The sequence below is a fragment of the Malus domestica genome, chromosome 16 (assembly GCF_042453785.1).
Source record: "Malus domestica chromosome 16, GDT2T_hap1".
Lineage (NCBI taxonomy): Eukaryota > Viridiplantae > Streptophyta > Magnoliopsida > Rosales > Rosaceae > Malus > Malus domestica.
This window is the reverse complement of record NC_091676.1, coordinates 21,492,169-21,517,482: the sequence shown is the minus strand read 5'-3', so window position 1 is coordinate 21,517,482 and position 25,314 is coordinate 21,492,169. Positions and strand designations below refer to the sequence as shown.

The following is a 25,314-nucleotide window of genomic DNA, read 5'->3' as shown; positions in this document are numbered from 1 at the left end:
ATTATTGCAAGATATTATGTCAAATAATATCTTCTAATTAATTTGGTAATTAATCCCAATTTGAAATAAATAATTGGGAGTTACCTTGTGGGTGAGGATTTGATGAAGAGTGATGAGAGGGTTTTGAATAAATATCATTTTGATCACATTTGATCTCGATTGAGCCATTATTGTCCGTTGTATGTGCGTGGAAATCCCGGTGTGTTTCAAGAGTAATTTTGTCTTTTTCACCCGAAAGTCCACATGTTGCCTCCATAATTTTTTTGATTATTTTTTTGCTTCACATCTCTTACATTCTAGTGAAAAAAAATATAATGCAACATGTAAGTTATCTATTTTCTGTCTAAGTAAGAGTAGTGACACAAGCAATGTGACAACCTGTCCCTAAAATTTCGTTTTTTATTTATTTTAATCGAGGGAATTGACGAAAATGCCTAGAGGCAAGGATTTTGATTTCTGTTGACCATCGTCTAGAGGAACGTATGAATTATTCTTTTGGCGTATTTAAGCAGTACTCGTCGATACGAACACATAAGTGAAAGCCGTTTATGAGTCCGGATTATAACGGTATAGTTACGAACGTTTGAAGTTGGTTATTTAAAGTTAATTAATCGGTTAAGGAGGACCAATTAGATAAAAGGTAGAAAAAGGACAGCAGCCCAATCAGAAATCAGAAAAGAAAAAAAAAAAAAAAAAAAGGAGAAAGCTCCCAGCTTACCTGTGCACGCGACCACCCAACTTCCAAGGCCGATTCCGGCCAATTACGGTGGAATTTTTCGATGCCACCACCGCCATCTTCAAGCTCTCATTCCCCTCTACAAAATCCACCCAAGAACCACCTTGATTAACCTCTATATGTGGCGGTTTGAGGCCACGAAAGTTGACGGTTCTCACGGTGCTCCGGCCACCCTTTTTTATTTTTCCGGAAAATCGGCAAAGCGATGGCCGATGCTAGCCCATCATACCAGGAGCAAAACCCAACCAACCTTGATCCCGTTGGACCACCGTAGACGACGAATCGACATCGGGAAGCTTTAGGCACCCACCGGCTTCATGGGCACAATTGACCATCTTTCGTCCATTTTTGGACTTCGTCACAGGTATAAACGTTGTTCCACTCGATGAGATCTTCATTTCTGTAAATTTTGGTAATTTTTGGAAATAGTTTGATTTTCCGACGAATCGGGGCGGCAGACTGCCACCCACGGCGGCACGTGTCGAGCGCATGGCCAGGGGGTCGTCGATGTTATTCTTAGGCTAATTAGATGCCTTGAGTTTAGTTTTGGTAATTGTATGACGTGGGTTGATTGTTGGGATCTAAATTCTCTACGTTACTTTAATAGGTCATTGTATGAATCGACGATCCGACCTTTGGATCGTTACCAAACTTTAATACATTATAGTACATAATATTTGAGGACTATAGGAACTTACGGATTGGGAATCCGATATACGGATCTTCCCAAATTGGATTTGTAAGTTCATAAAATAAAATGTTGACCGCCACTTGGTTTTGGCAATTGACGGAGATCCGACTGTTGGATCGTAATGAAACTTTAGAATGTTGTTCTAGAAGTATAATGTGGATCTTTGGAAGTAATGGATCAGAAATCCGTGATATAGATCTTCCGAATTGAATTATGTAGGGATGTGTTTTCTATAAATTATGTATTCTACCGGTAAGAACTCTGAGATGTGATTTGATAATTGTTCTAGGCGACGATGGTTCGTGATGTCTCTATATGCGTGCTAGGAAGTCGTAGCACGGACTTCAGGTAAGTGGGTCTTTTCCTTTCTATCCTATATTATATATATATATATATATATATATATATATATGATTGACAATTCCACAAACGTTTATAAATTGATTATTGCATATAATTACTGTGAATGCTTTGAAGTACTAATGTGAACTACGAATGGCTCGATCCTTGTTTAGGGTACGTAGGCAGTCTAACGAGACGTTAGATGCATCCATACAATAAATGAGACTAAATAATTGAGACAATAGCCTTGTTTAGGGAATTGAGTAATGTGAGGGACATTGGTGGAAAATATAAGATTTAACCTTATGATTTGGTGGTTAAATATTGGTCATAAATCAATGTGTGAAGAATCAGGAATTTGAAGTAAGGAAACGTATGTAATGATAGTTAATTAAACTAGTATCTAGTTGGGCTTATCATCGATAATTATTCCCGAAAATAAGTAGTTCGGGAGTAGGGCGTTACGGATTATGCATTTTAAGCCATATTATATATATTTGGGAATACTATGTTATGGTTGAATTTTGACTGCATCATGGCATATTCATATGTATATTACCTGCACATAATCATTGTAAATGCTTGGAAGCGCGAAAGTGAACTCAGGACACACAGGTAAGTTCAGGTGAGTTTATGGTATTAGTTGAAATGATGGAGTTATGGCATGATTACATGTATGTTTTAGGCAACTCCAACCTTGTCATACAGGTTGCAATGGTAAGCAACTCTGACACTGTCATACAGGTTACCCATGAGTCGTATATATTACATTAGATGCAGTTATAGCTCATAAACCTACACCCCGGTGTTAGTGCTCCCACCAGTGGCCATGGCACATTCCTTCACGTGATGTTCACCTCCCGCACCTTTACGCTCACCTTGGATCCAAGGTAGGTGCACAAGCCTGTTGTACAAACCACTATAGGTGGTTCCGACTCGTAGGTGACCCGCGTTTATTCGCACAGTCTTCACGTGATCGTAGCACTTGAGCGTACTTATTTACACCCAGTCCTATCGTACATACCACTTAGGTGGCTTCGACTCGTATGCAGGGATATGTGATGAGCTGTGGGTTCAGCCGTACAGGCCATTAGAGGTGGATCCGGCTGACATATTACTAGGATGTTGATTGATGAGATATGGATAAGTCGTACAGGTCACTATAGGTGACTCCGACTTATTGCTAGCTTTGATTGATGAGATATGGATAAGTCGTACAGGTCACTATAGGTGACTCTGAGTTATATGCTAGCCTTGATTGATGAGATATGGATAAGTCGTACACGTCATTATAGGTGACTCCGACTTATGTGCTAACGTTGATTGATGAGATATGGGTGCAGTTGTACAGGTCACCATAAGTGACTCACCATAAGTGACTCCGACTTGCATGCTAATATGGGTTATTAATCACATGATTATTGATATTGCTGATTAAATGCTATGTCGTGGTATATTTATGGATTTGTTGTTGATATACTTTTGATTTCACATTGATACGTGGTATGATTTTTCTGGAAACTACACAAGTGTTGCAGCGAGGGGTTATAATGTTTTATATGGTTTCTATTAAAATTTTATTTCTAGGGCCACTCACCCTTGTTTTGTTTTCACCCTTCAAGTTTTATTAGCTTAACTTTCTTATCGTTGAAGATTCGTGGTGATTCTTAGTATTGGAGATTCTTTCGAGGGTACGATTCTTAATTCACTCTACTGTACTTACTTATGCTATAACGTCACGTGTGAAGTGGGTTCATTCCCGGTCACCAGCGCACTCTAGTATTTAGGCACTCTTAGGTTTAAATTTATTCACATTTTTCCACATCATCACACTTTATGGCTTCGTCACCTTCCAGGTGTCGGTCAGCGCAGCTTGATTCGGAGTCCTAGTGGACATTCCGGGTTGAGGTGTGTCATGCGGGTCTAGGCGGGCGTCTATGTTGGCTAGGTGAGCGCCTAAGCATGTCTACGCGCCATTTCTTAATTTTCTAATGCCGAGCATTAATCTAGGCGATGACCAGCCGCCTAATGCTTAGGCAAGGCTTAAGCAGCGCTAAACAATAATTTTTAGAATAGTGCATAAAAAAAACACTCATAAATCTAAGGTATAACACGAATAAGAAAGAGGAGGAGAGAGAAAGAGAAAAGTAGGAAGAAGGAGGAGGAGTAAAAGAGAGAGACGCATTGAAGAAAAAAAAAAAGAGAAATAAGGAGAAAGAAACTCATCTTTCAAACACAGAAAGGTAAAATTGGAAATGCAAAGGTAATTAGAAAAATAATTATGACATCACCAAGAAATTATTAGATGGTACACTACCATCACGTGGCATTGACAGCTGGTAGTACCCACCAATAAAATAAATGACACGTGGCATAATAATTATTAAATGAAAAACAATAGTTAGATTTTCATTTTCTCTAAAGTAGTTAGAGTTCTTTGCCGAAACCAATAAATGCTACCCCTCATATTTCACCTCCTTTTCCGCCTCCATTTTCACTTGAATCAAATCCACAAACTGCAATCTTTCTTTTCCACCAAAACATAAAATTCCCTCCACCTCTCTTTTTGCTTGAATCTTATCTCTTTTTGCTTGAATTTTGCTTGAAATCAAATCCACAAACTGCAAAAATCAGAAATCTCAGGCTATAGGCACTGTAATTTTTTGCTTGAATTTTGTTTAATCTATTTGGATTCCAGGTTGTGTGAATTTTGGGGTTTGATTTAAGCAAGCTTGAATCTGACTGCAATTTCTTACTTGAATTTTATTTTACCCTTTTGGATTCTAGCTTGTGTAAATTTTGGGGTTTTGGGTCATCTTAGATTTCTCTGCTTATTCAATTAATTGGGGCACCAACTCTGTCTCTGTTCTTATTTTCTTCTTAAACCTAAAATTTTTCTATTATAAATGTTAGGGCAATACCAGTTTTCTATTTAACAAAGAGAGCTAGAGAGAAAGTAAGAGGTAGAGGTACTTGAAAGAATTACAAACGCGATACGAAAGACTTGAATGCTTTGTTTTATGGTTTGTGTCTTTTCTATTTTTTATCGATTCGTAATACTTTGGCAATTTATGAGTTTAGTTAAACAAATTGGGTCTTAAAGTGTCTTTGTTTTTACTAATTCATTGTATTTGATTAAGTGGGATTTTGGTATGTACCAGGAACTAAAATAATGTCTATCAAGATCTGATGAAACTCCAAGAAGTGCTCTATGTCCTTTGGGTATAATGTCCATGGATTGAAAGAGAACTTCTATGGGATTTTTTTTTCATTTGATTAAGCTTTTCTCTCTACTGTTTTTAGGGGGTGTCAGATTGCAAGAATGAAAGGCAGCTTGAATTGGATTTTGGGTTGCTTTAGATTATTACTTTCAGCTATAACTACCGTTCATTTTAGGTTAGATGTATAGAATTGGATTTGTTGTATCAAATGCTACAATTTTGTAGTGACATACAAAGTGTTAATAGCCTTTTGCTATTGTAAGTACAAGTGAGCCTGTGGTTGTAAATTGTAATGAGAGAAAATGGTATCTTATACAACTCATCGTATGGTTGACATGATTTCTTATGCCTTGGCCTTTTGCTCCTTATATGCTTTATTCACTATGATATATTGCATGACAGTATATTACTCAAATGATAGGCGCACTCAATCTTAAAATGAAAAAGATATGGGAAAATAATTAAGAGCAAAGTTATTGTTTCCAGTGACTGTAATCTTAATGCTTCATACTATCCAAAATAACAAAGTTGTCGAACAAATATTCACCACAGTATACATCCAGTTCAAAATCAAAATAAGTAAAGGCTTCTAATAAAAAAAAAAAGATTTAAAGGTTTCCAACCCAAAAGATAGCATCTTCCACCTGCACCCAAAAATTATAAATCAAGTTTAGTAGTGAAAAATGTAACATCCCACATTACCCAGGGGTGAGGATCTTGTAAGCATTATATGTATATTCCAATCTCTACCTAGCACGAGGCCTTTTGGAAGCTTACTGGCTTCGGATTCCATAGGAACTTCGGACGAGAGCGATCCTAGGTTGGATGACCCACTGGGAAGTTCTCGTGTGAGTTCTCAGAAACAAAACCGTGAGGGTGTGGTTGAGGCTCAAAGCGAACAATATCGTGCTACGGTGGAGTCGAGCTCGAGATTTGGTGGGGGCCCGGGCCGGGATGTGACAATTTGGTATCAGAGCCAATCCCTGGCCGGAAGTGTGCCGACGAGGACGTCGGGCCCCTAAGGGGGGGTGGATTGTAACATCTCACATCGCCCAGGAGTGAGGATCCTGTAAGCCTTATATGTATATTCCCATCTCTACCTAGCATGAAGCCTTTTGGGAGCTCACTAGCTTCGGATTCCATCAGAACTCCAAAGTCAAGCGAGTTCGGGCTAGAGAAATCCTAGGATGGGTGACCCACTAGGAAGTTCTCGTGTGAGTTCCCAGAAACAAAACCATAGGGCAAGGTCGGGGCCCAAAGTGGACAATATCGTGCTACGGTGGAGTCGAGCCCGGAATGTGGTGGGGGCCCGGGCCGGGATGTGACAAAAAACAAGAAAAATCTTAGGGTGACTTAAAAGCATTTAAAAGTGATTTACTCTTTATATTGTAGAAATTACTCCTTTGGATTATGTTGTCGCCCACAAACATATGGATGTGAACCTTGCATTGCATATAGCTTCACATTAACTAGATGCTAAAAAAACAAATATGCCTTATGTGATAAACAAATCAAACCTGGAATTTAGTCTAAAAGGTTCGTGTGCGATAAAACTTGAGGATGAATTTTGCCACATGTATATAACAAATGCATAAAACAAACAAGAATTACCATATGTATTCATAAATTCCGCCTTCTCAAAGTAAATCGATCAATACCTGACACGCCATAAGTTGACTATCTTGTAGCATACTTGAAAATGAAAAACTAGCCTGGATTACTTGATTATATGGAGGCAATGTATGATTATTTGTTGTTAACAAGCTCACAGCTGGAAATACCTGCTTAACATTTATAAGATGATATGCAATTAGTCGAATTTTGAGAGATAAGAGCATTCATGGTTGTTTGATTAAGACGGGTCTTGAATTTGAACCTGATATGGTAGATGAAGGGAAACACCAAATGTAATATTGTAGAATGCCACGATCTTTGGTTATGCGAAGAATGGTTATGTTGAGGAAGTTGATGAGCTATTCTGTTATCTCCAGTTGACACTGTTAAATCTGGTTGATGAGTCAACAGGTTACGAAATTAGAGAGGCCATGACTTTTTTTGGTGTAGAAGATTAGAACTTCTCTATGAAATAAAAATAAATTAAAAAAAAAAAAACTTTGTCTCTATCCAAAGGGGAATACTTTTGCTCACCACCTTATTTATCAACGCTTGATGAGTTTAAATTTCGAGGTATGTGTAGTAGATAGACACAAATTTCAAAATTTAAACGTACCCAATGCTAATAAGTAGGGGTGGAGAGCATTACCACCACTTCAGTATTGAGCAAAAATCCACCCCCTCTCGAAAAATAATCTTATAATTTGGCTCTATGTGTAATTTCTCCTAAATTAAATGGTTGTTATTTTAGTCTTTATTTGAAGCATCGTATTTGTTCATTTTCTTCCCTTCAATTTAATCTTTAATTGTTTGTATTTGTCTAACTTTTTGTAAAAATATGTATAAAAATAAATGAATTAAAATGTAAAGTTCGGATCATTGAAATAAATTACATAGTTGGACCTTTAAGGAAAAGATATGTCAATGATGAATTCAATATCAAATTATTATAACTAATTTATTGTGTAACTCAATTGAAATCTCCACCACAAAGACATCTCTACCCACGCACCTATTGCCAAGCCTAAAGACTAGAATTCATTCTTTGGGAGAAAAAAACCCACTCCACCCATGCAACATTGCCAAAGCAATTAGTGGTCCGTATCCAACCCGACTAGCAGCCCAATCCAGGCTAACCCGACTAGCTGCCTTAGAGCAACTCCAGCGGGGGAGGTTGCTTGGGGGACAGGCCAGCAAGCAGGGCCAAATTGTTGGGGGGATAGGGTCCAGCGTATGGGAGCCCGAGGGACAGGCGAGGCTCGAGCAACAGGTCTGGCAGGGATTGCCAGCCCGAGAGCCCGAGGGCCATGTGACGTGGGCTGACATCAGGACGACGTCATCCATAATATAAAATTAATAAAAATATAAAAAATTAATAAAAAATGTAAAAAATGTAAAACTTTGGCTTCGAACTCAACGACTCTCACCGGAGTTCGTCGCATAGACTGATGGCACCTGGGATCCAAATCCACAACAAATGCAGAAAAAAAAATCCAATCAGACCAAATCTTCCATAACAGAGGCCATATTCAACGCAAAAATTGAAAATATTAAAAAATCGGTTTGGTCACTGGGTTTGTGCTCCCCACCACCGTCTTCTCCGGCTACTGGGTTTTGTTCTCCACCGCCATCAAACTGACTCTCTGGCCGTAAATCTGGGTTTTGTTGACCACTGCTGTCAAATGGGTGGGGTTAGGGTATGGTGGTGAGCTAGAGGTGGGTAGGGTATGGAAGGATCAGGGGAGAGAAGAGTGGAATCGAAGAGGGAGGGGAAGGTTGGATGTGCGGGGGATCGAAGAAGGTTAGGTGGGCGCAAAGGAGAGAAGGGAGGGGAGTGAGAGAATGGGAAGGAAGAAGAAAGATAAATGGTAGAAGTTTCGGGAAGACCAAAAGGAAAATATAAATTAATAATATAATATTAATTTATAAAAAATAAATAATATAATATTAATTAAGAATTAAAAAAAATACTAATATTTTATTGCCAATTGCCAAGGCTATTTAGTGCAAGGGTAAAGATGCAAAAGACAATTGCCAAGGTAATTACTGTTTATTAAGGGCAGTTACTGTTCACTAAGTAGATTAAATAGTGAATAGCCTAGGGGGAGGGCTTCCATGCTGGAGTTGCTCTTAGGCAAGATGTGAGGTTTTTTGTTTTTTTTTTTTGGGGGGGGGGGGGGGCGGTGCTGAAAGCCTGAAAACTCTAGGGAGTTGGTATTGGGTGTAGATGGAAGCAGTCCATATTTATTCAGATCATCCGCCGCCTAGGTCTCTCCTAAACACTAAACTACTAGCCGTCGTTTCTATTAATTCTTAGACATTTAAAAAGTAAAATAGGACACTTAGATTTGGGGGGGGGGGGGGGGGGCGGTGCTGAAAGCCTGAAAACTCTAGGGAGTTGGTGTTGGGTGTAGATGGAAGCAGTCCATATTTATTCAGATCATCCGCCGCCTAGGTCTCTCCTAAACACTAAACTACTAGCCGCCGTTTCTATTAATTCTTAGACATTTAAAAATTAAAATAGGACACTTAGATCTACCTAGACGCCTGCCTGAGTTGCGACTCTCACTTGGACAGAAAATAGATAACTTCCATCTTGTATTTTATTTTTTTCAATAAATTGTAAAAAACCTATTGAATACTTAGATGATTACTCATTATATGCTTGTTTCCTATGTTTTGATTATGTTTTAATACCTTATATGTTATTCTATTTCGCAATTAGTCTATCCCAATATAATTATATATATATTTTTAATTATAAGTTGACATTTATTAATGGATGGTGCTGCCCACACCTACATTTTACCTCTCACACACCCGTCTCAATTTATGACCAATGGATCTAATGAATTAAAAAATCAATGGACCAAATTAATAAAGGTGTGTAGAAGGTAAAAAAAAAAGAGAATAGAACTACCTCATTTATATGTTATATAATAGATTCAATTAAAATTAGAAAACCGTCTAAACCGCACCTAAGTGTCCGAGCACTAAGCTCCTGCTGTCCGCTCGACTAGTGCCCTTTAGATCCTTGATTCTGATTCTTGCAAATTGTCAATTTTTTCGATCTCACGTTTTAGATTCGAGCTCTTCTTGTTAAACGACAGTTTAAAAAAAAAAAAAAAAAAAAACATAACTTAAAAGAAAATTGTAACGAAGGACAAGTGGACTTATCATTCAAAATATATTTGCCAATAGACACCAATCCCAGCCACAAGGATAACAAGTATCAGTTTTCGACTGATGAAGGATGATGGAGTGCTGGATTGACGAGGTGGCTGGTATGGTCTTCCTCTAAGCTTAGCAGACAACCTAGATCGCAGCTGAAGGGGCCGACCAGGTTTATTGGCATCTGCAAGCAAACATCAGAAGCTGTTAATGAATGAGTAACAACTATATCGAGAAATACTTCAATCCTAGAGGGCGTATGGTATCCAGACCGAACTGAAAGCAAACTTCCACCTACAGGAAACTCTGTTTCTGAGTCCTGTCCATAAATAAACCCAAATAAAAACCAAATTACGTTTGGGAACGTATAACCTAAGGCATTTTGTTAAAGATAATCGATATGTTTCAACATCTGCAACGTACGTGGTGTTCTAAATTAATACTCATGCCGTATTGTGAAACCATGAGATTGCCAATCAATATTGCGCTACAATCAATCTAACCTTTGCTCTTCGCAAGTCTTTCCTCCTTGCCGACACGCCTTCGAAGCACATTGAGCAAAGCACCAAAATACAAAGCATAGATAGTGCATGTAATTGTGATAACATTGTAAGGCATGCTAAAATCGGGTGTTGTCAAGGGTACAAGTAATACTTCTGTGTATGCCAGAACAGCGCTGTTTTCCTGAAGAAAAAAACAGAGTGAAAAATGAGCATAAAAATCCAAGGATTGGAATGTGTACCAAGGAACATTACGTCGGATAGAATACCTGGAATCTAGATAAAATGGACGACTTATCCACAGATTTATCTTTGAAAAATTGTATGCTTGTATGGAAGTGGGGAAAGCTTATTATGGCTGATGGAATATCAAATCCTTGATTGGCATCTGGCGGATATTCATCAATATGCAAAAAGCCCTACATAGATATCGTAGCACGGTCATAAGAAATCAACAATTACAGAAGAAATTAAGTGCACATTCAACTTCAGCGTGAGTTTGGAGCAAAAAAAATATGATATTGGAGTTCCTATCACCAACGCTTCAGCAGCCATTGTTTTGCATGAACTTAGCGCAAAGTTTAGGAAATAGAGGAATTCACATCTTATAGAACAACAAAAAAGAAATCACCAGATCATACCTTATCAAAATCTGAGATTATAGCAGCTGATTTCATTCCACAAGGGAATTTCAGGATCATCTCCATCACCCCAGGTGACACCTTGTCTACAGAAGGTGAAACATGCATCTTTTCAACGACATCTGAAACTGCTTGAGGTTGTTCATCAACAAACACTTGCAGTGTATGATAATAAACCTTAATATACCAAGGCACAACTTGGAAGACTTTGACTTCCAATTTGCAGCTGCCTTCACTTGTATCAGTATGCAACCGATCACTCACTTCCATATCTCAAGGATATTGCGATAGCACCCCTTTCATTCCCACTTCCCATCAAGAACCTACTAGCGTGCAGCGGTGCTTTCTGACAAGACCAAACTACAGGACGCTTCCAAGTTAGGCCTAAATCAAATGGCCTAGACTCACTGGACTTCTCAATAGAAAATTCATATAAAACAGATGGACTCTTCTTTTCAAAGCCATTCAGTTCTTTTAAGATATTGTCTGGCTCGACTGAAAACTCAAAGACAGATTCATCAGGGGCAGATATCTCATTTTCTTTCTGCAAATAATCCAGTTGAGCAATGAGTCCCCTATCAAGCTGAAGGTATATGATGGAAGACTTGGCAAGCACACATCTTCCACTGACCTTCCTCCCAAAAATTGAAGTCAACGACCAACTTGGTTGTAATTTTGTCTCGTGTGAATAAGTTATAGCAGATCTCTGACTATTGGGTTCTACAACAACTGTGAGTGTTTGCTGAAGAACAATTCCTAAGCCTACACCTTCTGATTCGATTTCACTTGAGGCCAAGCGCAATTGCTGTGAATGATAAAATCCTTTGTATATAGACGGTCTATCCATTAACGCAGAAAGCCCAGCTTTATCTCTACAAGGAAGGAGCTTGAGCCAGGGAGTTAGGTTCTCAGTACAAACAGCCTCACGGGGCAATGTACTATACCTCAGACTGCCTGCCGCAGGGCGATAGCCCCATTCAGGGGCAGAAAACGTCATAGACGATTCCAGGAAGTTAATTGATGCACAAAAGAGACCCGAAAGAGCATGGGTTAAATTCTTCCAAGAATCATCCACCTGCTCATGAGGGACATCAAAAACAGCCCACAACTCCACTCCAGGAGGCTTGGCATTGTTGCTTGCTACGGGATCAAACGCACCCCAGCGATCATAATTCCATCGGCCTTGAGTAAAGGATAATTCCATTCCCTTAACATGAAACTTCTTAACCTGCCCAACCAACACTATCCCGCAAGTTACTTAGTAGTTCAGGATACTAAGACAATTTTCATAAATTCATAGAAAATTTGTGGAGGCAAGTGGACAGTTGGGTTGTGCTAGCAGTAAGACTTAGATGAATGTTAAAAAAAGGTAGAGGGGGTTGTCAGGATCTCGGATGTGTTACATGATGAAACTGTTAGCCGTTAGGGTTAGGGTTCCTTGTTTTTAGGTTTATTTCTGTTATGTTGAATAATTCCTCCCTAAACTTGAGGAACAAGATTGCTTTTCTGTTTAACATAGTCATGCATCACGATTATAGGACCTGTAAAGTCGTGGGTGGTTATTTTCCTTCTATCTCAGTGTAAGGCTATTTATTAGCCACAATAGTTGTTCAACATAATAACAATTCTCCCAGTTTTCGTGCATTCAAACTTTGCAAAAGCTCTCTGCTATTCCTTTGGTTTTAACATCACGTATCAGAGCCCCATCACGGGGCCTGATCTAAAGCTTGTGACTCAGGTACTCGAGTGATGAAACAAAGATATGGCATCCGAGAGTGGCTTCGTGCAACCTGTCATTCCAAGGTTTGATGGTCACCATGACCATTGGAGTATGCTGATGGAGAATTTTCTGCGTTCCAAAGAGTATTGGAACTTGGTAGAGACGGGGATCACTGCTGCAGCAGGAGGATCGCATCTTAGTGAGACACAGAAGAAGACCTATGAGGATAAGAAGTTGAAAGATCTCAAGGCTAAGAACTATTTGTTCCAAGCCATTGATCGTTCGATACTGGAGACTATCTTGAAGAAAGATACGGCAAAGGATATATGGGATTCTTTGAAGCAAAAGTATCAAGGAACAACGCGTGTCAAGCGTGCTCAATTGCAAGCTCTTCGCAAAGAGTTTGAAGTGCTGCACATGAAGGTTGGGGAGTCGGTTAATGATTATTTTGGCAGAACTCTCATCATAGCTAACAAGATGAGAATGCATGGAGAGCGAATGGATGATGTGGTAATCATTGAAAAGATTTTGAGGTCTATGACTTCAAAATATGATTACGTTGTTTGCTCCATTGAGGAATCCAATGATCTGGACACAATGTCCATAGACGAGCTTCAGAGTAGCCTCTTGGTGCATGAACAACGGATCAGCCGACATGTGGACGATGAACAAGCACTTCAAATCACTCATGGATCCCAGCAAGGAGGAAGAGGTGGAGGCCGAGGCACTTACCGAGGAAGAGGAAGGGGTAGGTTTGGGTTCGACAAATCTACCCTAGAGTGCTACAATTGTCATGAGCTAGGGCACTTTCAATGCGAATGCCCTAAGCGAGCCAAGGAACAAAAAGCGAATTATGCAGAAACAAAGGAGGAGATGTTGTTGATGGCTCTTGTGAACTCAAAGGAGGCTGCGATGGAGCACATTTGGTTCCTTGACTCTGGGTGTAGTAATCACATGTGTGGGAACAAAACCATGTTTTGTGATCTTGATAGCAGTTTTCGAGAATCAGTGAAGCTTGGCAACGACTCGAGTCTTACTGTACAAGGCAAGGGTAAGATTCGAATGGACGTCAATGGGTTTGTGCATGTAATCACAGAAGTCTTCTACGTGCCAAACCTGAAAAACAACTTGTTGAGCATCGGTCAGTTGCAAGAAAAGGGGCTAGCAATACTTATCCAACGTGGAACATGCAAAATCTCTCATTATGAGAAAGGTTTAATCATGGAAACTGAGATGACACATAACAGGATGTTTGCTGTGCTTGCTCGTTGCGCACCAAAGGAACAACAATGCTTCTCCTCACTGACTACAGATCAAGCAACCCTTTGGCACTGTCGATATGGACATCTTAGCTGGAATGGGCTCAAAGTGCTTCAACAAAAGAACATGGTGGTAGGGTTGCCTCAGTTTAAAGCCTCTCAAAAAGTGTGTGAAAACTGCTTGGTGGCAAGACAACATCGTGATCCATTTCCAAAAGAAAGCATGTGGAGAGCCTCCAACATTCTTCAGCTGGTGCATGCCGACATATGTGGACCAATCAACCCGATTTCAAACAGCAAGAAACGGTATCTCATCACCTTCATCGATGACTTCAGCAGAAAAACCTAGGTTTACTTCTTGGTGGAGAAGTCAAGCATTTGCCACATTCAAATCTTACAAAGCAAGAGTTGAGAAGGAAACTGGGACATACATATGGAGCATTAGAACAGATCGTGGGGAGAATTCACATCACAGGAATTCACCAACTTCTGCAATGAGAATGGAGACAGCTGCCTATACACCTCAACAAAACGGTATCGCGGAAAGGAAGAATCGCACCATTATGAATATGGTGTGAAGCATGTTGTCAACGAAGCAAATTCTCAAAACCTTCTGGCCTGAAGCAGTGAATTGGACGGTGCATGTTCTAAATCGATGTCCAACACTTGCCGTGAAGAACAAAACACCTGAGGAGGCGTGGAGTGGGCACAAACCATCAGTGGACCATTTTCGAGTTTTTGGATGCATTTCCCACGTACATGTACCTGACAACAAAAGAGTAAAGCTTGATGCCAAGAGTTTCAAATGCATATTACTGGGGGTAAGTGAGGAATCCAAGGCTTATAGATTATTTGATCCTCTTTCAAATAAAATAATTGTTAGTCGAGATGTGGTATTTGAAGAAGATCAACAATGGAATTGGGATGATGGTCACAAACAAGCCATATTGGCTGATCTCGAGTGGGAAACTGAAGAAGAAGCGGATGTAGAAGACAAGGGAGATGGAGAAGAGTCTGAAGTCAACGTAGAATCTGGAGAAACTGAACCCGAGTCTGATGGAGGTGACACTTCAAATGATGAAAACTCACCTTGTGAAATGCGAGCTCGAAGACCACCTGTGTGGATGAGGGACTATGAAACTGGACATGGTCCCTCTGATGAAGAAAGTGCAAACTTGGCACATTTAGCCTTGTTTACTGACGGGGATCCCATCACATTCGAAGAAGCTGTGAAGTCTGAAAAATGGAGGAAAGCCATGGATCAAGAAATACAAGCCATTGAGAAGAACGACACGTGGGAATTAACAGTGCTGCCATCAGGAGGGAAAACCATAGGAGTTAAGTGGGTCTTTAAGACAAAGTTCAACGAAAATGGAGAAGTGGACAAGTACAAGGCTCAGCTAGTTGCAAAGGGGTACTGTCAACAACATGGAATTGATTACGCTGAAGTATTCGCACTAGTGGCTTGCTTGGACACCATTCGAATTGTTATATCCCTTGCTGCTCAGAAAGCTTGGGTGATCTACCAACGTGATGTCAAGTCGGCTTTTCTGCATGGGGAAATTAATGAGGAAGTCTTCATTGATCAGCCTCCAGGCTATGAGCAGAAGGGGCATGAATCCAAGGTTTATCGACTCAAAAAAGCTTTGTATGGAGTCAAACAGGCTCCCCGAGCCTAGTATAGTCGCATTGAGGTATATTTCATCAAAGAAGGCTTCACCAAGTGTCCTTATGAGCATACTTTATTCATTAAAACTGCGGGTGGAGGTAAAATTTTAATTGTATGTCTTTATGTTGATGACCTTATTTTTACTGGCAAAGATGAAGTGATGTTCGAACAATTTAAGAAATCCATGATGATCGAATTTGACATGACTGATCTTGGAAAAATGAGATATTTCCTTGGTATTGAAGTGTTACAAAGGACAGACATCTTCATCTGTCAACGGAAGTATGCTCAAGAGATTTTGGAAAGGTTCAATATGGATCAGTGTAACTCAATACATAATCCAGTGATTCCTGGCTTTAAACTCACGAAAGATGAAGGGGGAGTTGAAGTTGATAGTACTGTCTACAAGCAAATGGTGGGAAGTCTCATGTATTTGACTGCCACACGCCCTGATTTGATGTTTATCGTCAGTCTGATCAGTAGGTACATGGAGCGTCCTACCGAGTCTCACCTATTGGTAGCAAAAAGAGCTTTGAGGTACGTGAAGGGCACTGTTAGTTTTGGGATGTTCTACAAGAAGGAAGGAAGTGAAGAACTCGTAGGGTACACGGACAATGATTATGCCGGCGATCAGGATGACAGGAAAAGTACCTCAAGTTATGTTTTTCTAATGAACTTGGGAGCTGTCTCTTGGTCTTCAAAGAAGCAACCAGTGGTTACTCTCTCCACCACCGAAGCTGAGTTCATAGCTGCAGCATCAAGTGCATGTCAAGTCGTATGGTTAAGAAGAATTCTAAAAAATCTAAATCAAGAGCAAAGCAGTCCAACGGTGGTGTTTTGTGATAATATCTCAATGATTAAACTCTCAAAGAATCCTGTGATGCATGGTCGTAGCAAGCACATAGATGTAAGATTTCATTTCCTTCGAGATCTTGTCAAGGATGGAATTTTGGAGTTAATTCATTGTTCTACACAAGAACAAGTTGCAGATGTTCTAACAAAGCCATTAAAGCTTGATGTATTTCTGAAGATGCGAGGCTTACTGGGTATGTGTGAATATCCAGGTGTAAACTGAATGACAATGGCATTCAGTTTAAGGGAGGATGCTGAAACTGTTGGAGCCTCCTAGCCGTAAGGGTTAGGGTTCCTTGTGTTTAGGTTTATTTCTGTTATGTTGAATAATTCCTCCCTAAACTTGAGGAACAAGATTGCTTTTCTGTTTAACATAGTCATGCACCACGATTATAGGACCTGTAAAGTCGTGGATGGTTATTTTCCTTCTATCTCAGTGTAAGGCTATTTATTAGCCACAATAGTTGTTCAGCATAATAACAATTCTCCCAGCTTTCGTGCATTCAAACTTTGCAAAAGCTCTCTGCTATTCCTTTGGTTCTAACATTACATACTGGAGAAGCAGAAGCAGAAGATAGTGTGATAGAAAACTTTTAAAATGTCGGTTCCAATCTGGATTAACATAAGAGAATCAAGTACACAAAACCTTCCCCAATGCACAGTGAAGATTAAATGACACGGAAAAAAAAAAAGAAAAAAAGTAAGTCTTGTAACTATCGTGCCCATACGACATTCGGGTTCCAAATTCCACCACAGAACATTTATTGCAAAAGCCTAACAGTTTTCTCCTAGCCTCATTGTTAAACACTTCTTGTTTCTAATTCCAAATTGCCATATATAATGAATTGTGAGATCGTTATTTTTTTAATACAAGCGATATTTTTAATCTAAACTACTCCAAGTGGAGGGGAGATAGTTTGAACTCGGGATGCGCTGGGGTTGAAAAGGAAGGCCCTAACCACTGGGACAATCCACCACTTGCAAAATTGTTGTTAATTTGTAAGCTACATCAAAATTGACTACATAACACAAAAAACACCAGAAGCCTCCAGAGTGACACAATAAACCCTAAAATTGAATCTTAATCCCAAAAACTCAAAACACCTAGTCAGCTATCAAACTACCTTAGGAACCCTAATTAAACAAAATCCACATACAAGATCCAAACTTTATCTGTTTACTTCCTCACCCTAATCCCGAATTAGCAAATTTAAACAAAAAAAAAGGGACCTACCAGCTGAGATATGGCTTTGGGGAAGAGATGGTGGTGGCAGCCATTGGAGCTAGTATGTGGGGCCCTGCTCCGGAAGTGGAAGTGAGCCAGCACCTTTCGATCCTGCAATGGCCTCAGAAGCAACTCCTCAGAGAAATCTTCTTCTTCGGCGATCGATCCCGAGGCAGCTTGGGAACGGAGAATTGGGGCGGATAGTAAGAGAGAGAGTAAGAGGACCGGTCTGAGAAGAAGGAGAAGAGCCATGAGGAGGAGCGAGCGAGCTTGAATCGGAGTGTGGGCAGCGTTGACAGAGTGGCTATGACGAGTAGTGTTTAAAATACCGGCTCTATCGGACGATATTCCGGCGATGTGCCGGAAATTGGGGAGTCGGCATAGAAACTAGGAAGAGGGAGTGAAGTCAATCTTCCACGAGTATCCGAAATTTTTTAAATGTTTAAGCTTGGGGGCTTATGGTTAATTTTTAAATAACTCAAATTTCCCTTAATTTCCATTAGTTAAAAATTAAAAAAAAAAATACTTATGATGAAGCGAAATTAGGAAACAATTAAAAAATAAATAAACAGAAATTAAAAACCACGTGATGAAGAGATTTGGAACTATTATTATGATTGTACGTGGGAAGACTCACATGAAACCGGTTGATCTTGAGCGTTGTTTTTCAAAAATAATAACATCCGTATATGTAAGTTTTTATCAAGTATTGAATTGAAAGGCTATGTGGCAGTGGACTTGTTAACCATTAAATACAGAGTTACTCTAAAAAATGGTAAGTCGTTTAAGTCGTTTTGCGGAAGGAGAGAGAAATGCGAACATGCAAGGTTGGGTTGAGAAAAAGAAATGCGAACCTAAACCATTAAACATGAAACGAAAACAGTTCAGAGAACAAAGTTTATGATAGCAAATTGTTATTAACCTTCGCACCAGACTAATGACTAGTACTACAATATAACGGTATTCTCAACTGCCAAGCAGCAAGGGAAGCAATAGCGCCAACTCACAGAAATGTTATCACATACACAAATGCTTAGATTAATGTCAAAGTTAAACCATCCTGTTTGGGTAAATAATAGGTGAATAAATAAATAAACAAACTTTCACATATATATTTTCAAGTGAAGCAGATAAAACAAGGATACCAACATTTTATCTTTTCTATGTATTCACCTTTTTGTATCATTTCAAAAAAAAAAAAAAATATATATATATATATATATATCTTACAAACCACTTTCTGATTCTATCATACATAGTTTCGAAGGTGCAACAAGTAGAGGTGGTCATCGAAAGGGTTCGATCGGAGCATTTTCTTCAAAAAAGGCTGCTGCCTCAAAGCACTCGGCTGCTTCTAGCATTGATGCCCTCGCATCAGCTTTGTACAGCAGCCCGAGATTGTACCAAGCGCAAGGGTTTCCTCTGTCAAGTCGTAGCGCATCCATGAGAAAGCTTCTGGCGACTGGTAAAGATTGGCCACCGAACTGTCTTAGAATACAGGCAGCGGATATCAAGCTTGGGACGTGGGTAGGTTCGACATCTAATGCCTTCCTGAAAGATTCCAAAGCTTCTTGCTGGAGACCCTTAGCTTCATAGAGTAAACCTAGCAAAATAACCAAAGTTTTACAAGAAGGTCCACAGTGAAGGATTATGAAAGACAGTTTTCGCAACAAACTTGAGTACTTGCCTCCCAAAAGTAACAAGCTATGGCTTTTTACTCTTTTGAGATTTTCTGCTAAGGAGACACATGCGTAGCAGAAAGTAATCATGCCATCAATATAAGAATCCAAGACGGAAAGACTCCAACTAGTTCCAGTGTTTCATATAAACAAATATAGCTACAGCAATATACCTGTAGAATGCCATCTGGAAGCAGAATGAGGATTGATGCTCTGGGATTTTGAAAGGCAGACCTCAGCATCCCGCCATTGGGACAAGCTTGTATATAAATTGGCCAAGTCGTGCCAAGTCTCCATTTCCAAACTTCTATTATGGTTTCTCCTACTCTGTAAATGAATAAAGAGACATAATATATCCTACAATTTGCTACCTAAAAACAGTTTTCTGTAAATATTAATTGGGTACTCAGGATAAACTTTAAATAGCATATTCCTTAAGCATCTCAAATAACAAATAATGGTTATGCATTATAACGCTAAAATATTGTCAAATCTATATTTGGAAATACATGAAGTTTATGATCCACTAGTGTTATGAAATAATGCAAATTTTGGCTATAAATAAGAAAATATTTGCCAGCAAGACAGTGAAGACACTTTTCAAATATAGTAAATGGATCACAATGAATTACCACCATTTACCTTTAAAAGCCTCTTGTCAACACCTAAGTTTTTAGTCCGAACTTGAAGAACAGCCAGAAGATGGGTGTATGTTTCTATGGCATTCTTCAGCTGGCCTTGTGCAATATGTAGTTTTGCTTTTGTTCGCAACAGTTCTCCTTGATCCCACTTCCCCGTCTGATCTAGAGCAGCATTGATTACAGTCTCAGCATCAATGAACCGTTTTTGAGCTGACAATATTTGTGCCAAAAGAGCATATGATTTTACACTGGACCCAGCCTCAAGTTTTAATAGCTGCTTTGCATAATAAAGTGCAATATCCAACTTCCTTTGCTCAGCGTGTTCTAGACAAAGATGAAATAAAATGTAAGGATTCCTATATTTCGTAATTTTATTAGCAGTTTGTAGTGCTTGTATTGCTTCAGACTGCTTCAAAATCCTTTCAGAATCAGAAGTGACTGATCTGGATTTAACTGACAGGGAAAGACCAAGTAAGCAATTTGCGATGGTCGACATTTGGCTGCATTTTCCATCCAAATCTGACAGTGCTTTGTACGCGTATTTGGTCCCATCCTCAATGCAAACCAAATTTTCACTGCAAATCTTCGAAGCCAGTAACAACTCCAGAATGCAGTCCATGTTCTCTCGATTATTTAAAATATTTTTCAAAAGATTCAAAGCAACCAAGTCCTCACCTTCACCATAGTAACAAAGGGCTAGAGTGCAATATCTTTCTTGTCTTCCCATAATTCCAGGAATCAATTCTTCAACCTGATGGGCTAGGGCCCTCACTTTCCCTGAAATGGACAAGGCAAAAGAAAGATGATCAAGGATTGATGGGTCCCATTCAATCGTTCCGGCAACAAATTTTCCTAGTAGAACCAACAACAGCAGAATAGCCTCTTCTATATTGTTTCTTGGCACAAAAGAGCTTTCCATCTGCGAACAGAGATTTGGAGGGTTCGCATCACAACCACTGTACAGGAGAAAAACTGCAAATTCTTTTTCCATCTTTGAAGCAAGTTCAATGTCAAGATTCCAACGATAGAGGAGAGCCTGCCGGTATGATAAGATAGCTTCTTGGGGAGCCCCAGCAAGTATCCACAACTCTGGAAGTAACTCAACAGCTTTACCTACAGTCTCTTGTAATTTACAATCTGAAGCAAAGTTTTCGGGCAAGCCATCTGGTAATGCAGATTCAACAGTGTCCAAAATAAGTTTGCAAGATTGAGCAGCTTCTGCAAAATTAGGTAAGCAAGTAAAATTAGCACTGCAGAATTTATAAATAATAAATTGTATTATCTTAATAATCTTACATGTTCATAATTTTACAAGTAGAAAGCACAGCAGAAGCAGCCAAACTATGCAGCTTAATGTATCAAACACACATGCATTAATTTCCGTTTTGGTTCAAACTTTAATTGTGTGATTGACAATAGTTATATTCTTTATAAAGTTCTATAGTTGTAGACGAAAACTAAATGATCCAGGGTGTCACATCCCGGCCCGGGGCAGACCACTTCCCGGGCCCGCTCCACCACCGTAGCACGATATTGTCCGCTTTGGTTCCTAACCAGGCCCTCACGATTTTGTTTCTGGGAACTCACGAGCAACTTCCCAGTGGGTCACCCATCATGGGAGTGCTCTGGCCACCTTCTCGCTTAACTTTGGAGTTCCGACGGAACCTGAAGCTAGTGAGCTCCCAAAAGGTCTCGTGCTAGGTAGGAATGGGAATAAACATATAAGGATCACTTCCCCTGGGTGATGTGGGATGTTATAATATTGTAACATCCCACATCGCCTAGGGGAGTGATCCTTAAATGTATATTCTCATCCCTACCTAGCACGAAGTCTTTTGGGAGCTCACTGGCTTCAGGTTCCGTAGGAACTCCGAAGTTAAGCGAGGAGGCCAGAGCACTCCCAAGATGGGTGACCCACTGTGAAGTTGCTTGTGAGTTCCCAAAAACAAAACCGTGAGGGAATGCTAAGCCCAAAGCAGACAATATCATGCTACGGTGTTGGAACGGGCCCGGGATGTGACAAAATGGTATCAAAGCCAATCCCTGGCCGGAAGTGTGCCGACGATGACGTCGGACCCCTAAGAGGGGTGGATTGTAACATCCCACATCGCTCAAGGGAGTGATCCTTAAATGTATATTCTCATTCCTACCTAGCACAAGGCCTTTTGGGAGCTCACTGGCTTTGGGTTCCGTAGGAACTCCGAAGTTAAGCAAGAAGGAGGCCAGAGCACTCCCAGGATGGGTGACTCACTGGGAAGTTGCTCGTAAGTTCCCAAAAACAAAACTGTGAGGGAATGGTAAGCCCAAAGCGAACAATATCGTGCTACGATGATGGAACGGACCCAAGAAGTGGTGGATCTGGGCCGGAATGTGACACAGGGAGCATTCAAAGCTCATGACATGAAAACATATCATAGACAAGACGCAAGAAAGTTGCAAAAGTATGAACATATATAAGACAAACAGGAACAGGAAAGTGAACAAGAGATGGAAGGATACCTCCCAACCGTCCAAGGCCCTGCAACGACTTTGCTTTGAGAAAAATAGCTTCAAGGAGTAAACTAACAGCATGCATAGACATGGGTGGGACAGAATCGCTTTGAGAACGGCGTCTGTTGGTCTCGCATCTTCGAGAAATGGAGACTTTCATCTTGGGAATCACACCAGCAATGTCAATTCCTTCAAATACATGAAGAGCAGCTTCTGTGTTACCTTTTTGATACTCAAGCCTTCCTAATAGAGCTCTTGCTTCCTATAAAATACACAGGTCTCTTAGCTTTTGGAATTATGGATATGACTGAATATTCAAAGCAAACTGCAGCATCATATAAGTGCAACAATGCAAATGATTTGATATGAGGTCATTTTGTGAAATCTGAAGACTCTCCTATTTAAGAAAGGTTGGATTCTATCAATGGAATAATTGACCAAATTCCACTCCTACAAGAAATTAAGCCTGGTTGGACTTCAGTGTCCCATGACAATGATTATCCAAAACTAATTTGTCAAACGAACTTTCCAATTTCATCCAAATGGCAAACAATGGCACTCAAGATTTTGTCAAAATTGGCATTACGTACTTGAATTACTAAATGCATTTATAGGTATCTATTTATTTTCACAGAAGAGATGGTTTTAAAAAAAGGTTTTTCAGCCAAAATGATCCCTGAGATGAGCATAACTCCTCGCTTTGGTTCCTGAGATTTAAAATCGATAGAAATGGTCTTTGAATTTGTCCACAGTCAATCATTTTGGTCATTCTACAAAAAATCTCCATTAAATTGAGGGTATTTTTGTTAAATCAACCCCTCCACTAGCTTTTTCACCCTTTTCTCTCATTTCCCTAAAAAAACCACTACGTTGCTGATTTTGGCGGAGGGGAATGGGTTGAAGGGTGAAAAAGAAAGTGAAGGGGTTGATTTGACAAAAATACACTGAATTTAACGGAGATTTTTCACAGAATGACCAAAATGATTGATTTCGGTGGACAATCTCAGCGACCACTTCTATCGATTTTAAATCTCAGGCACTAAAGTGAGTAGTTATGCTAATCTTAGGGACCATTTTGGTGAAAAAGCCTTCTAACTAATGAACTAATTTAGGTTATATACCACTATATACCACATTGTAACAGCTAACACAAACAAATTAACAATTTGAAGGATAAACTCAAAGAAACAGTCCCACAACATAAGTTTCTACACGATCCTGGTATAAATTTTCAGGACTATAAAGGCAGAACTAACCACAAAACATAATCATTCATAGCATTTGCAGCTGCACAAAATGTGCAACTTAATTCAATTCTACGAAAATGTTCAGATTTGTTCAAGTTGTTGAACTTAATAGATAAAGGCTTACAAACAAGGAATTAAACTTAAAACAAAAGCCAACAAGGAAGTAAAAGGTATGTAAAATTCAGATGCAACCAACCTCATAGTTCAAATAACCACTCTCTCGCAGAGACGACTCAGCTTCTTCGATATTGCTGTTATCCACCTTTGTTTCTACCTCACCCGTCCGCGTCGAGCAGCCAGTGCCACCACTAGCTGAGTAGTCCCGAGTAGCAAGGGAGTCGGATGAATGAGGAACTTCATCTACCCTTAACTGCTCACCGGAACGTATACACTTTAGAATTTTTTCCAACCTCCCTTTAATGCTGAATCTTCTCTTACTCATCCACTTCTTAGTTCTCATACCGTATCATTCCAATCGAACTGTTTCCGAATTAACATCAACAAAAAAAAAATCACAGCTTTTCAATGAACATACATGACAGAGCTCTCACTAGGTTTACACTTCATATAATCATAGATCATGACCAGAAACACCCCCATTGACAGTATAAACACATTTTTTACTCTCAAATCCTAAATTCCCATCATTAAAAATTCCAAACCTTTCCCTACGTATGGAAGATTCAGCAATATTCAGGAAACCCACTTTCACAGAATCACCAGCATCTATCAATTGCAAACATTAGTCATCAAACTTGCTCATAAAACATGAAAAAAGCAAGGAAATTTAAGAGAAACACCCAGAAATATCAGAACCCAAGTTTCAATTCAGCACAAAAAACACCACAGCACGAGAAAACACAACGATTTCTGGAGCATAAAAGTTGAAGAGTGGAAAAACCCAACACAGCATGAGAGAAGAATAGCTGAGATCAAAAGCAGCTTCCAAGAAAAGCACCTTTTGGCTGGCAGCAAAAAGCATTGTCTGAGCCCACAAGCCATCAACAATTTCCCCATGCATGATGCATCCCCTCTCTCTCCTCCAATTCATCCAAGGAAAGGTGTCGCTTGGACTTCTCCTCCCCAAGAATCCAAAGCAGCCAAAGTGTCCTTTTTTTCTCTCTTTTTTTTGTGGGTTGCTTGAGAAATTGCTAAACAGTTGTGGCTCCGGAGCTGCTCAAGTTTGGTGCATTAAATTATGAATGCCAACCCCTTCAAATCAAAGGTGCGAACAGAGGTAAGACTCTGGGCACCTGTATAATCACACGAAAACAAATAATCAATTAATTAATTAATTTTAAGAGTGCCAGGCAATTCCACTCGAAAGGAATGTCCTGGGCCCACTTTGAAAAATTAATCCCCTTTTTTTCACTTTATGTGTTGTCAACTGCCGGCCCCAGCAACAAGATAAAGGTTAACTGTGATCACAAATTTCACTCTCTGCCTGTCATGTATTTTGCCTTTTTTTTTTTTTTTTGTGGTGAAATGAGGGGGTTATGTGCTGGACGAACTAATATTTAGCATTAATAACAATAGAGTGGTTCATATGGGTGCTTACAAGATCATCGGTTAAATGTTACTATAAGCACGAAAATTCTATAACGAATAAAACGAGA

The 25,314-nt window shown here is 39.6% G+C and overlaps 1 protein-coding gene and 1 pseudogene across 6 annotated transcripts; both read right to left on the bottom strand.

The window, feature by feature from the left end:
* Positions 1 to 9,651: 9,651 nt before the first annotated feature.
* Positions 9,652 to 18,074, bottom strand: LOC103417816 (uncharacterized; annotated as a pseudogene).
* Positions 18,075 to 18,725: 651 nt separating this feature from the next.
* LOC103439128 (protein NPGR2-like) lies at positions 18,726 to 24,965 on the bottom strand. 6 transcript variants are annotated; one of them, XM_070815312.1, is made up of 8 exons: positions 24,657 to 24,949; positions 23,895 to 24,178; positions 22,461 to 22,713; positions 20,637 to 21,179; positions 19,963 to 20,285; positions 19,494 to 19,647; positions 19,329 to 19,373; positions 18,726 to 19,244 (listed from the first exon to the last, which is right to left on the bottom strand). In XM_070815312.1, the coding sequence occupies exons 2-8, from the start codon at positions 24,156 to 24,158 to the stop codon at positions 18,928 to 18,930; spliced, it is 1,899 nt and encodes a 632-aa protein (XP_070671413.1). In that variant the 5' UTR covers positions 24,159 to 24,178; positions 24,657 to 24,949; the 3' UTR covers positions 18,726 to 18,927. The 6 variants fall into 6 exon arrangements, with proteins under 6 accessions (XP_070671413.1, XP_070671409.1, XP_028951482.2 ...); XM_070815308.1 differs by adding an exon at positions 24,361 to 24,424 and having other exon boundaries at positions 19,963 to 21,179; positions 24,657 to 24,795; XM_029095649.2 differs by having other exon boundaries at positions 19,963 to 21,179.
* Positions 24,966 to 25,314: the final 349 nt, after the last annotated feature.

Bases quoted from the DNA above. Each gene is read 5' to 3' on its own strand.
- LOC103439128 (XM_029095649.2), bottom strand. From the start codon at position 24,158: ATGAGAACTAAGAAGTGGATGAGTAAGAGAAGATTCAGCATTAAAGGG. The intron at 22,714-23,894 runs GTTGGTTGCATC...TGTATTTTATAG, and splicing joins GTGGTTATTTGAACTATGAG to GAAGCAAGAGCTCTATTAGG. The intron at 19,648-19,962 runs GTAAATGGTGGT...ATTCATTTACAG, and splicing joins TTGACAAGAGGCTTTTAAAG to AGTAGGAGAAACCATAATAG.